The following is a 14321-nucleotide window of genomic DNA, read 5'->3' as shown; positions in this document are numbered from 1 at the left end:
AATGACTTTGTGTCTTCTTTTTGTTGGAAAGCATTTAAATATTTGGTTGTAGCATGGAGGTCCACAGTTGATCCTCTAGATGGTATCAGTCATTTGTGACCTTAAGAGTGTCTTGATTTGGGTTAGGTAGGAGAATGTAGATTTGCAACAATAAGTGGTTGAAAAGCAAGAAAACATTTTTTGAGCACGTTGCTGAAAGCATGGGTATTCTGCATTTTTCCATATTTTCAATTGGATCTATCTTAGCATCAAACAATGACTTTAAAATGTCATCTACTGAGAGCTGAATCAATTCTATCTGTAGTTCTTGAGGTGCCTTTTTGATATCTACTAGGTGAAGCTGAAATGCTAATTTGAGTGTGATGTCATGATTCGCAAAGTGAACTTTTCATTGCATTCTCCAATTAATAGGTCTATAACAGCTGCATATTCTTCAAATGATTTCACATATGTCATCCTGCTCATTAATGACCTTTGCTAACTAGGGAAAATGTTCACCTGAAATTTCCATTTGAAGATGTGTTTCATCCATTTTTTGCAGGCAAAAAGAAGAAAAAAAAGAAAAAAAAAAAAGAAAAAAAAAAGATGTGTTTCAGAAAAAGATAGCTTTTTTTGAAATGCTTGGATTTTTTTTTGGTCACATATCATATATAGAGTTAGTTTTACCTTGCAAAGAAACATTCAAGTTGTATTGATTTGACATGATATCACAGAAATGGTACATTTCTGTAGACACTTTCTTTCAGTAATTCACATTGCTGATTCTGTTCTTCATAAAATTTAACAATCTGTTCTCACAGAGATAAAACTTTGGCTAACACCTGTCCGTGCAATAGCCAGTGCACTTTAGAATAAAGCAAATGCACACAGCATACCTCATTGTTCACCTTTAGCGTATTACAAAACTGATGATGCCATGTTGCATTTGCAGGAATATAGTTAACAATACTTCTAACTTGTAGCAAAGTGTCACTTAAAATATTAATATCTTTAACACAGAGGTTTTGCTGATGCAGGATGCAATGAAAAGAGATGAGAGCATTTGGCTCTGTCAGTACTTTTTTTATTTTTGCAGTAAACTCTTCATATTTTCTTGTCATGGAAGGTGCACCACACCGTCTGTACATACACTCACTAAATTTACTAAATTAAGTCCAACATTTATCTTGAAAGTTGTTGAAGGTAGCTATTCCCTGTATTCTGTTTGCAAGAGTGCCCAAAGCAAGTAACTCTTCAGAACAAAGAAAATCTTCTGTATGACCTAAATGAAGTATAAAATCTGAGTCAGTAGTATCAGTTGATTCATCCAAAGCGATTGAATAATATATATTTTCCTTTTGGAGTATTGCATGAAGTTGTACTGTTAACTTAAAGACTAATTCATGCTGCTGATCAGTTATGGTTCTCCTTGAAAGAGGCAGCTGTACTTTGAAATGTTATAAGGGTCTAAGCAACCTAAAACTTTGACAATGCTGAATGGCTTCCCTTTTTTCCTGAGTATATAAGCTACTTTATAAGTTGCTTCAGTGGCATTATTTCCAGATATTGTTGCTGTCTGAAAGAATTGTCTTTGCTTTTGCTTTTCATCTTTTTTTATCATTCCAAATATTATTTAATACAAAAAACATCCATGCATAGCGAGGAATATTAGAAAACACATGAAGTTCCAATGGTTCCTTAAGGTGGTGAGATTATTTTCTTGATGTTTTCTAAACACTCTCTACTGCTTGTTTTTAGAGTTCTACCACATCTTCATATTACAGTCATTTTGCAGCATGGGGGAAATTCTATGCAAATACTCTTTTCCACAAATTGCAGGACCAGACTTAACTTTGAAAACTTTAATGAAGAACAAGAGGTTTTAATGGTCCTCATTCTAGTACCAATCACAGCTCTTCTGTTTCACAGAGTTGTGAACTATTTATGTCGCTCAGATTTTTTTTTTTTTTTTTTGAGGCAGAGTCTCACTTTGTTGCCCAGGCTAGAGTGAGTGCCATAGCGTCAGCCTAGCTCACAGCAACCTCAAACTCCTGGGCTCAAACAATCCTTCTGCCTCAGCCTCAACAGTAGCTGGGACTATAGGCATGCACCACTATGCCCGGCTAATTTTTTCTATATATTTTAGTTGTCCAGCTAATTTCTTTTTATTGTTTTAGTAGAGACGGGGTCTCACACTTGCTCAGGCTGCTTTCGAACTCCGGACCTTGAGCGATCCTCCTGCCTCAGCCTCCCAGAGTGCTAGGATTACAGGCATGAGCCACCGCACCCAGCCATGTCGCTCAGATTTGACTTCACACAGAAACCATGTAGGACAAGCCCCTGCAGAATGTCAGTATGGACTCCTGGGAGCCTGCTTTTCATCTTTTAATTTCTGCACCATGACCTTTCATGCCTCTCCCTCTAATTTAAAATATTTGTGGTTCTTATGAGTCTTATAATGCTGATGAGCATTGAATTTAATGTTGACAGTGCAGTATCACAAAGCAAGCAAATCATCTTATCTTTAGCAGAAATGATGATATTTGCAATTCCCAATCCTTATTAAAAAGTCTGTTTTCTTCCTTCATCGTTCTCTTGGTCGTCTTTGACATGATGGGCTGTTAAGCAGACAGAATTAAAAAATACTGTGGAGCTGTGCAACTATTCATGAATTCCACTTCAAACAGAAACACAGTGCACTATTGTCAAAAGCTGATAACAGACTGGCGTACCGGACCCCCATAAACTCTTGCCAACCAGCCTCGTGGGGTAGTGGCGCCAGTCAGGCGGGGGAAGTTAGAACAAAATCATGAGTGTAGTAGCCATTAGTTTAGCCCTTAGGGTTTACTAATGTTGTAATTGTGCTGGTCAGTCTGGGAGGATTATTTTGTTGTAACTTATTTTATTCTTTGGTATTTTAAACATGTTCATTTTAAAAATATAAAAGATGAACAAAAAAATATTAATAAAAATAAAAGGATTTGTTCTGTAAAATTTGTGTTCAGTCAAAAGGCCGCACTTAAGGACCTCAAAGGCCACGTGTGGCCTAAGGCTGCAGGTTCCCCACCTCTGCTTTAGACTGCTGGGTTACTTTCTGTGAGAGTCCGATGCTGGGATACAGTTCCAACAGAACCATCATTCTCTCAGAATGGAATAACAGTTTAGTGCTTTTTAATATTAGCAACTTCTCTGACAGTATCATTTAATGGGTTAACATATTATGTAGCTAATCAGACCAGCCAAATAAATGTAGGAAAGGTAGATTCCTAACAGGAAATCCTTCTAAAGAAGCAGTTTTCATGATTTTGTTTTAAACATACACTTTTATTCTTATAACAAAATCTACACTTAACAGTACCATGTTTAGTCTAAGACCAAGGCTTCACCTCTTCTTCCTTATCTTCCATGTTTTGTCTCCATTTAAGTTGATTGAAAGGTCTTCATAGTCAGATTATTCTTATTTTTTATTTTTATTTTTTGCAAAAGAGAAACCATTTAGTCAATTCTTTGGCTAGAAAGTGGCTTATTGTATTCTGTGGGCTCAGAAGACCCTGTCAGAATGCCTCAGTGGTGCCCTTATAACTGAGAAAAATGAAAGCATTGCAAATGTCATATGTTGAAAGTGATACTGAACCTCCAAAAGGCTCACCAGATTGATAATGTAAAATTCCACAAGACAGAGTATATCAGTGTCTTTGCTTAGTCCCAGACCTTTTAATTGTTAGAGTTTGAGTGCTTTCTTTGGGCCTATTGTTAGACCCCAATTCTCTTGAAGGGACTGAGGAAAGCTTATTTTCTCGCTAGGAAAAAAAAAAAATTCTGTGGCAACAATTGCAGTGATAATAGATTTCTAATGTTCATTGCTACAGTGTGGAATAATAGTTGATAGAGCGTGGCAAACACATGAAGGCTGATTTTTTTTTGTTCTAGGAAGTTAGTGATATGTCTACTCAGGTAGTTCTTGGAAGAGAAAAGATTTGTGAGGTCGATAGTTGGGAATATAGAGAATGGCAACAAAAGCCAAGGTCACAGTTAGCTTGTAGCATTTGCAGGGCCAGGTTTTGGTGCAGAAATGCAACACCAGCCATAACGTGAGATGGGTCATTGGTACATAGTCTGTCACCTGGGCCATCCCATCAGTTGCTTTTTCCCTTATGGCTTTTGCTTCTATTGGGTAATCACAGGTCATGTTGGGACTGTTTAGAATCAGGTGAATTCTTTTGTGTTTGTAAATATATATTAATAGAAGGACCAGGAACAGAAGCCTCGAATCATTCTTCACTGTACAGTCACCACTGGAGGTGTTTGCACATGGCTGTGCAAGTCTGAGCTCTTTCATTTAATGCAGCTTTGGTTATGAGTGGGTTTATGTGATTTTTCTTCAGTGGCAGTGGCAGATAAATTACCTGGTGTCTTTGTACTAACCATCACATTAGCTTTCCTTGCTCGAGGTTTCTTTGTGTGGTCTCAGCTGGCAAATAAGAACTTCACAGTCTGAAAACTGTTAAAGTTAGCTATTAGGTTGTTAGATGAAGCATGTTTGCTGAGATGAGTGTTGTTTTCTCCATTTATAGGAGAAGCCCCGATATCCAAGCAAAAGAAGAGTTATGGAAGCATATTCAGTGAGTACTGGGTTTTGATTTTTTCATTGTTTTAAAACCCACGTAGTTTTAATGAAACTACAAGACAGACCCCTGATACTGAGAGGCAGCCTCAGCTTGAAGCCTGCCAAACAGTCTTCATTGTCACCATCTTATGCGGAGTACAAGGTGCGGTGCCTTACCATGCCAGCCACCTGTCTACAGGCAGCCCTGGCACCTTCTCGCTTAAGGTCACTTAGTTTCACCTGTAAATAGACCTCAGACAGGCCAAAAAAATTAGAAATAAATACCAAGGAAAACAAATTCAGAAGAAAAAAGACAACCACCACAGGGGAAAGAAGCAGATCTTTTATAGAGAAACGGGGAATGACTGAAGAGTCTGGATGTAGAAAAACTAAAAGAAGGCAAAAAAGCTACAGGAAAAGTTGTTCCCTTCTGTTTTTTTTTCTTGAACACATTCTAGTTTTTAAATCTTTGTTCCAGCTTATATTAGTTTTGCTAACATTGTTTTGGGACAAGGTTTCAAAGGGAAAACTTAATCTGCCGATTGTAAAAGATATTAGCATTTATACCAACATCACAACTATCATTTTCTTGATTATTCCTTTCTAGAAAAGAACTTGTAGATCCATCTGGATTGTCAGAAGAACAATTAAGAGAGATTCCATACACTAAAATAGAGTGAGTATGTTTTTGAAAATCTTTTTACAAAAGTTTTATTAGTGTTTATAAGTAATCCATTCTTACTCTTCAGTTGTGTTTCATGTAGTGCTTTAATTTGTCTTTATATTTTAACCAACATTAAAGGTGACTGTATGGAAAGAGGTAGGTAAGGGTGTATTAAAGCTAATTATTCTTATTGTGCTCCACAATCACTATCATCTCCCTTTAGCTGCCTATTTGTATGTGGTAAGTACAAAGGAACTTTCGATGATTACTGTCAGTTTTAAAATAATTTTTTTCTAAGATACTCATTGATTGGTGACAAAGGTTATTTTTATCCATTATTTTAAAACCAAGAGAATTATACTGACCACAAAAACTCTTGTCATATAAGCCCAATCCAATCCCTGTCATACAACCAGCATATCTGAACAGGCTTCTGGAAAGCATAACAGGATTTCCTATCCACCAGTCAGTATAGGGTGCACAATACCTATTAACTGTTTTTTGCCTTGCTACATAATTGGTTAAGAAGAAGTGAGTGCCTGCTTTATTTTGCTTCTGCAACCCATGCTTGTTTCCCACCCCAGCCAAATAGGTTGGTACACCCCAGCTACCCTCTGCCCCCATCTTTAGGTGAATTCTTTTTTATTATTATTTATATTATCTTTTTTTATTATTAAGGTATATATTTTTTATTATTAAGGTATATTATTAAGGTATATTTTATTAAGGTATACAAATAAAAATTGTATATACTGTTTTGATATATATATACGTTGTGAAATGATTAAATCAAACTAATTACCATATCTATCATCTCACATACTTTTTTTTGTGGTGAGAACATTCAGGATCTACTCTTAGCAAGTTTCAGATAAAGATTGAATTCTTAATGACAGGCTACTTAGTAGCTAGGACAATGGCCAACTTTTTCTGAGAGGAATGCCATTTTGTCTGCATTACAGAAATTTTTTTCTTCCACACTACTAAGAAGAATTCAACCATGGGGAATAATTTCATTTAAAATCAGGTGGGGCCGGGCGCGGTGGCTCACACCTGTAATCCTAGAGCTCTGGGAGGCCGAGGCGGGTGGATTGCTCGAGGTCAGGAGTTCGAAACCAGCCTGAGCAAGAGCAAGACCCCGTCTCTACTATAAATAGAAAGAAATTAATTGGCCAACTAATATATATAGAAAAAATTAGCCGGGCATGGTGGTGCATGCCTGTAGTCCCAGCTACTTGGGAGGCTGAGGCAGCAGGATTGCTTGAGCCCAGGAGTTTGAGGTTGCTGTGAGCTAGGCTGATGCCGTGACACTCACTCTAGCCTGGGCAACAAAGCGAGACTCTATCTCAAAAAATAAATAAATAAAAAATAAATAAAATCAGGGGGGAGGAGGGGATGGGTATATACAAACACAATGAGTGAGATGTGCAACGTTTGGGGGATGGTCACGCTTGAGGCTCTTACTCGAGGGGGGAGGTGGGGCATGGGCAATATACATAACCTTGACACTTATACCCCCATAATACGCTAAAATAAAATAAATAAATAAAAAGAACAAAATTGGAAAAAATTTTGGTGGTTAAAAAATGCACACACACACACACACACACATATATATATATATATAGAGAGAGAGAGTTCATTTTCACATAATGGTCATGGGAACATTTTTAGTAACTTGTAAAAATCTGTCACTCAGTCTTTCAAAGCCCACAGGAGTCACATTCTTTCTAAAACTCTGAAAGTCGTCGTGTGTGTGTGTGTGTGTGTGTGTGTAAAACTCTGAAAGTCGTCGTGTGTGTGTGTGTGTGTGTGTGGGTGTGTGTGTGTGTGGGTGGTTTCTGTATTCAGGACGAACTCCAAGTGTGTGTGTGTGTGTGTGTGTGTGTGTGGTTTCAGTATTCAGGACGAACTCCAAGTGTGTGTGTGTGTGTGTGTGTGTGTGTGTGTGGTTTCAGTATTCAGGACGAACTCCAAGTGTGTGTGTGTGTGTGTGGTTTCAGTATTCAGGACGAACTCCAAGTGTGTGTGTGTGTGTGTGTGTGTGTGTGTGTGGTTTCAGTATTCAGGACGAACTCCAAGTGTGTGTGTGTGTGTGTGGTTTCAGTATTCAGGACGAACTCCAAGTGTGTGTGTGTGTGTGTGTATGTGTGTGTTTTCAGTATTCAGGAGGAACTCCAAGTGCTCCCGTTCTGACCTGCAGGGTGTGTTCTCACGTTTCCTGGTTGCTCCTGCAGGACTCAAGGCGACCCGGTGCGCATCCGGCACTCGCACTCGCCGCGCAGCTACCGCCAGTACCGCCGGTCCCAGTGCTCGGACGGGGAGCGCTCGGTCCTCTCGGAGGTGAAGTAAGTGGCAGGCCCCGCCAGGGCGCCAGGGCGGCGCAGTTCAAGGGGGCTTTTTTGTGCTGCTGGAAATGTTCTCTTCCCGCCCTGCAGCCCTGTTCCCACTCGATTTCTGACTCCAGTCACTAATTCTCAAACTCTCACTCTCTGCAGTTCAAAGACGGAACTTGTACCACCGCTTCCTGTGACCCGTTCCTCGGATACCCAGGGTTCTGGGGTCTCTACAGTTCGTCAGGTCAGTGATAATGAGGTTTTAAGAAGGAAATGTACTGCCGGCAGTTTTTTTTGAGAAGCTTTTTTGTGCTTTGCTAAGGTAGTAGGGCAGTGAATCTTTAACTTCCTTCTGAGAGCCTATATTTTAAAAGAACATGTAGGAAAACATGGGAAGAGAAAGGAGGAGGAGTTGCGTGATCAAGAGCCAAGGCACAACTGGGAAGAGTTAATGTTAGAAATGAGAGGGAGAGGTGGTGGGGTGAAGTCCAGGATGACAAAGATTGCAAGATTGTTTGAAGCCAGAATAAAGAAATAATAGCTTCAATAATTAAAAACAACCCCAGAAAACCTTTTAGGTATTTTTTGGGCCAGGGAAACAAAGAAAAAGTGATAGACTCACGGGGGCAGATGTGCTATTGTGAACTGACAGCAGACAGAAAAATTACTCAAGTCCTATTTTATTTCTGCCTTCTCCATTCCTTTTATCCTGGAAACACTTTAAAAATGTGGTTAAAAAGGAATTCAAGGACATAGAGCACGTAGCTGCCTCAACAGAGTCAATTTAACACTCAGCTGAATTAGACAGGTGTATCAGGGTAGCATACATAACTCAAGAAGGTGTTTGACACCATCTCTCATGGTATATTTTTTAAAAAGATGGAAAAGTGGGTTGTGTGAGTCAGTTGGATGGATTTATATCTGGTTAAACAACCACTCTAAAAACAAAGTTGATGTTTATGTGATGGATCAGTGTCAGCCTGTTGTCCACAGTGTTGTGGGTTTCAGTCTTGTTTGGATCATGGATTCCTTAGAAAAGCCAGCAATAACTGCTGTTTCTTGCCCCATAGAAACGTATGTAAGCAATTATACAGCTTTGTATAGCAATCTAGGGAGTTCATGGACCGCCTAAGCAAATGCCCATCATGTGCTGCCCTGTTTGCCCTGTCTTATTTTTATCAATGACTTGAGCAAGGCCTGTGCCAATTTAGGTTGGTTCCCTAGAAACAGATTCTGAGGTGGAGATTTGCTTGTGGGAAATTTATTGGAAGATGCCCTCAGGATCAACACGTGTTGGGGAGTGAAAGACAGGTTTAGGCAGAAGTAAGAGTTGAACTGTGTAATACAGCCCCACCAAAGGCATCAGTTGATCCCAAAGGCAGCTCTAGAGCTCTGAGATGGCCCTTCAGATTCACCCCACCTTGACACAAGGGGGTTGGGTTGAACCTCCATACCCTCACAGTCACCATGTAACAGTCATTGGATAAGGGTGCCCCTGGGAGGGGGCATGACCTTGAGATTGGGGTTCAGTTTGACCTGCACAGCAGCCTAATACTCCTAGCTGCTGGGGGAATGAATGCCTCAGTCTGGAATGGAGCTCTGACCAGTTAACACAGCTATTACAATCCACATATTTGATTAGCTAAATCTGGGTAGCTAATAGGCTGTCCAGACAACTTGTTTCGAGTTGATAGCACTTTTTCAAAAATTATATTTATGACAAATTGTTTAGGCTTTGTATTCAAACTCACCTGCATTATTTGTCTCCTCATTTGCACTGTGTCTCCTCATCTCCACAACTTGTATGGCTTTGAGCATCCTACTTAACTGCTAAGCCTCACTTTCTTTCTTTTTAAAAATTTATTATTTTTAATTACTATGAATACATAATAGTTGTATATCCTTTATAGGGTACGTGTGATGTTTTGATACAGGCATACAATGTGAATTAATCAAGTCAGGGTAATTGAGGTATCCATCACCTCAGGCATTTAACATTTCTTTGTGTCAGGAACATTTAAACTCTTTGAGTTAAAGTATACCCTAACTTATTGTTGATAAGTGTTAATTTCTATACATTATAGATAGCCTACCTCTTAGGGTTATTGTGATGATTTATAAGCAGTTATCTTTCAGGTTTTTTTTTTTTTTGTCTTACATTTTAGGTAGTCTCAATATAAATAGGAATTTTTATTTTATTGTATTTTTGCTTTTCCAACAACTCTGTACTCCTTAACTCTATGCTGCCTCACCATCACTCAGGAATTTTAAAATTTATTTACATTTTTTGTTGAAAGATTAGCTTTTACTTTGCTGGACACAGGAATAGCTCACATGCATCTTCTGAGCAATGGCACTGATTCTAAGCCTATCTCTGGGACACCTGTTTTTGAATTCAACAAATCCAAGCAGCCAGCAAACTACAGCGTAGGGGCCAATCTAGTCTGCTGCCTGTTTCTGTACAGCCCTGGAGCTAATAATGTTTTTTACACTTTCAAGGGGTTTTCAAAAACCAACAGTAATACGTGACACAGACAGGATGTAGCGTACTACCTGGCTCTTTCTAAAAAATGTTTGCTGAACTGGGCCTAAACATATAATATATAAAGGTAAACAGGTAAAACAATTAAAAATTAAGTAGGCATTATGAAGAAACAAAGTCCTGAGCTAGAGAATCAACAGGGTGATCTAGGAATCACCTTAGGTATTTAGAGTGGCCAGAAAAATCATCTCAGAAAGTGCCATTTAAAGCTGAGCCCTAGAAGGTAAGAAACCAGCCTTGCGGGTGGCACAAAGCTGATCTAAGCAGCGGGAAAAACGTGGGGAAAATGCTGCCTCTGGAAAGGCCCTGGGTATTTGAGGAGCTGACAGACCAATATGGACTGAGCATAGTGTGTGTGGGGTGGGGTGGGGTGGGGTGGGGTGGGGAGGCAGGGAGGTAACACAAAGCCTTAAAGGCTATGGGAAAAAGAATAAAATAAAATCCAAACCCAAGTGCCAAAAAGAAGCCATTAATCTGGCTGCCACGTGGAGGAGCTGGAATGACCAATGGAAGCAGGAGAGTTGCACTTCCCAGGCTCCACCGTGGTGCCAGACTTGTGGCCGTGGCATGCCCTACACCTCACATGGCCTTTCCACACAAAGGCTAGTAAGAGTGGGATAGATTAGGGACTTGATTTGACTTCCTTCCTTCTGGTCTGCAGACAGAGGGATGCAAACAGAGGGGACAGATTCAATTGTAGACAAACCTACAAGTGTTTGTTTTAGGTCACCTCCTAGCTCCTTGTCTGGTGGTTCTGTTGTATAGTCTATTCTTCTGTCACATGCACTAGTTTCCTCTTCAGACAACCTCTAGCAACCTAGAAATCTTCCATCCCAAAGATTGATCCTTACTTCCTGTGCTAGGCAGACTTGTTATTCCAGTGGCGCTTCTTTGAATGTCAATAAAACAAATTAAGCAAGTCATAGGAACAGGTGAACGATTACTTCTTAAAGGGTAATTTGTATTTAGCCTAAATGAATCTCAAAATAATAGAATTCTGGACGGTATAGCCCATTATGTGTGGAGATATACTTTTGGGCAAGGAAACATGCTTGTGGCATGTGGAACTTCTGGCCTCGGGGCCACACGTGGCCTTCTGGATCCTGGAGTGTGGCTTTTTGATGGAATCCAAATTTTAAAGAACAAATCCTTTTCATAAAGGATTTTATGACTTGGAGGTAAGAGCAGGAGGAGTGAGCAGAGAAGGGAGCTGTTGTGAAGTACTGTTAGTGCCATTGTCAGGGTCCCCACCTAAGGCTGTAAAGGAGATGCATAAGACCTAATTCCAGAAGTACTGGATGTGGCACACGGGCTCTGGTAACTCAGCTCCCCTTTTCTCCAATGATGGGGCCACTCATATTTATAAGACCTCTTGAGTTCCCTGACCCCAAATGACAGGTTTCTCTATTCCCAAGACATTGTTTCATTCAGTGGCTCCTGAAAATATAATCAGGGGATTAACAATTACCCAAGTCTCCATTCTCTTAATCTCTGCCCCTGCTTAGAAAAGTGAGAAGGTTGAAAGCCTGATTTAGAAATTATCTACCCAAGGACACTTACTTTGGGTTAATTATGCCTAATTTTCATGAATAAAATTCTCATTAGACACACCGCTGTCAGACTTAACTATATTAAGCAACAAAGATTAAACACATAAACTGCTTATTTTCTGTTATCTATTTAGAGGGAATATTTGAACAGCTTTTGGTATTACACTTTCTTGAGTTATAACTTGGTATCTTAAATGTAAGAAAAGCTTTAGTAGTATCTGAGTTTTTAATAAAAATACTTGATTTGGCTGTACTTCCTCCTTAATCTTTTTTTCAAATATATTTTTAGAGAAGAAACGGGTCTAAAGACAGCCTGATTGAAGAAAAGTCTCAGACATCCACAAACAATCTAGCTGGGAAACACACAGCAAAAACAGTAAAGACTGTCCAAGCTGCCCGCCTCAAGCTAGAGACTTGATCATGGAGAAGGGCCAGGGATGGGGGTGGGGAGGGTGTATGTGCCACTGGTACTTTTGAAACTGTGAATTAGGTTATTCAAATTTCTTGGACCTGCAAGTGTTTCTTCAGCATCTTTTGACTCTTTTAAAGGTTAAGCTACAGCATACTTGTGCTGAAGGGCCTTTTTAACTGGAAGGATAGTTTTGTAAAAATTCACTTGATGCCACATTTTCCTTCCTGAAACAAAGTATCTTGTGCCTGCATCTGCCACTACCAAGACCAGATGCTTCTGATCAAGGTTCTGGAATTCTGGACTGCAGCTCGCGTGTTGTGCAATACTACACCAAGTGGAAGAAGTCTTCCCAACTCTGGGTGATTCCCAGAGTGGCCAGATGCACAAGGACTGAGGCTTCACTTCCAGACTGCAGATATTTTTATTCCTATAAGTATTAAGTTCTTTGTAATACTGTATTTTGTGGTGTTATGTTCTACTAGTTATTTACAAAAGATGTAAAAAGCTTTGTTAAGTGTTGCTTTTAAGTTCTTAAGTGTCCTTGTGTTTTCAGAAAAAAAGAAAAGGCTAAGTGTGGATTTCAGTCCCTTAACCCTCTCTGGCCATCTAACTTGCCAGCTCTCCCTAATAGCTATTTTAGACCTTTCCTCTCCCCAGATGACTTTGCAACTTACAGGGAAAGTATTTATGCAAGACACCTTTTATCTTCCATTTATCACATACTTTTCACAGCTGCCATGAACTCTAAGTCCCTTTCCTGTCCCTCTACCTGTGCTTTTGGAGTCCCTCTTCTCAGGATTTGTCTCTGCTCTCTCCTGGGTTACTGTATCCCACCTCTTTAAGCTAGATCCTTGCTACTTGGTTTGAAACTTGACTTAAATGTAAAAAATAAGCCACAACATTGACAACCACAAATCCCTCTCTAGCTACTATTTTTTCTTACTATTAGTTCTCACAGAGGACTCTCTGTGGTCAGTGCCCTCCATTCATCTAATCCCCATTTTAAACTATTTCTAATATGGAATCTTACTACTCCACTAAAATCACCATGTCACTTAGAACCCAAGGAGACTTTTTAGGACTCGTAATGTTTCTGTACTGTAAGGCTGTTTTGTTCCTACCATTCAGACCATCCTTTGCAACTCATCCTGTTCTACCTTGCCCATTAGTTATTGAAGTTTCTCAAATTTCAGACCTAGGCTCGCTTCCTGTAACCCAGGCAGATCTCATTTATATCCATGGCCTTAAGGTTAGACTACAGAGTTGTGTTCTGCCAGGAGAGTAATTTAAATTCAACTAGTTATATGCCACTCCCTAGCTAGGTCCAGTGCCATTATGATTGTGAATGTTCAAAGTGAGACACCCATCACTCATTATGAACACCTCCTAATTAGCTTTGCCCTCAAACTATAAACAATCTTATTTAACTAATTTTGCCACTATTCCAAGCTGCTCATCTCTTGCCTAAACAGTAGTGGCCTAATGGGACCACTTACATCCCTTTCTTACAATTCTGATTTCTACCATGTATTTCCCTTGCATGTTTTAAAAAAGCTGGGAGCCTTAAGTGGTCTGGGTTCTTTACCTACCTCTTTTAAGACTCGTAATCAATCCCACCTCCCATAATAGCCATCTTACAAGCCTCATTATGCACTCAATTCCAAACAGGGCACTGAAGAGGGAAAGCAGCCGAAACTGTCACATGTATTAGACTCACGGTCATTACCTTTTTTCTAGCCAAAGGTCTCAGTGTCATTCCCCCAATTTTGCTTTGCTCCTCTCCACCCCAAACCCTACCTTCAGTCTTAACTCTGCTTTCTCAGGTTTCCCTGACTTGGTCAAATCCTACCATGGGATTCATCTCATGATGGATGGAAGTTTTGCATTTGTGATGACATTCCCTCCACTCAGCTGTAAGCTGCCAAAGGGAGGAATCGTGTTGTGCTTACCATTGTGTTCTCAGCTCCTAGTACATCACTTTCAATAAAATCTTTGAATGCCTGAACATGCGATTTGTTCTTTCCTGCAAAGTTTAAGCCAACCTTAAGTGAACTTGAACATGTACCACGTTTCCCTGAAAATAAGATCTAGTGATGGGCGTGGCTACATAGCATATTTGCACAACCCATGCATTTTGTCACAAAGAGGAGCAGCCTTTCTCATCTGCCCCATGAAAGCTCTATTGCTCGACATGAGAGACTGGGGCCAATGGCTCTAAAGGAAATAGTCGCA

General features: G+C 39.8%; 1 protein-coding gene across 1 annotated transcript in view; it reads left to right on the top strand.

Moving 5' to 3' along the window:
- EPB41L4A (erythrocyte membrane protein band 4.1 like 4A) overlaps window positions 1–14094 on the top strand; it is a 241476-nt gene extending 227382 nt beyond the window's left edge. Inside the window, exons 20-24 of the mRNA XM_076008268.1 lie at window positions 4554–4601; window positions 5193–5261; window positions 7487–7597; window positions 7748–7829; window positions 11967–14094. Coding sequence (XP_075864383.1) covers window positions 4554–4601; window positions 5193–5261; window positions 7487–7597; window positions 7748–7829; window positions 11967–12095 — 439 coding nt within the window. The 3' untranslated portion in view covers window positions 12096–14094. The remainder of the gene's footprint in view (window positions 1–4553; window positions 4602–5192; window positions 5262–7486; window positions 7598–7747; window positions 7830–11966) is intronic.
- The last annotated feature ends 227 nt before the right edge of the window (window positions 14095–14321 follow it).

Source organism: Microcebus murinus, chromosome 11 (assembly GCF_040939455.1).
Source record: "Microcebus murinus isolate Inina chromosome 11, M.murinus_Inina_mat1.0, whole genome shotgun sequence".
Lineage (NCBI taxonomy): Eukaryota > Metazoa > Chordata > Mammalia > Primates > Cheirogaleidae > Microcebus > Microcebus murinus.
The sequence above is the reverse complement of the archived record's forward strand: the minus strand, read 5'-3'. Positions and strand labels throughout refer to the sequence as shown.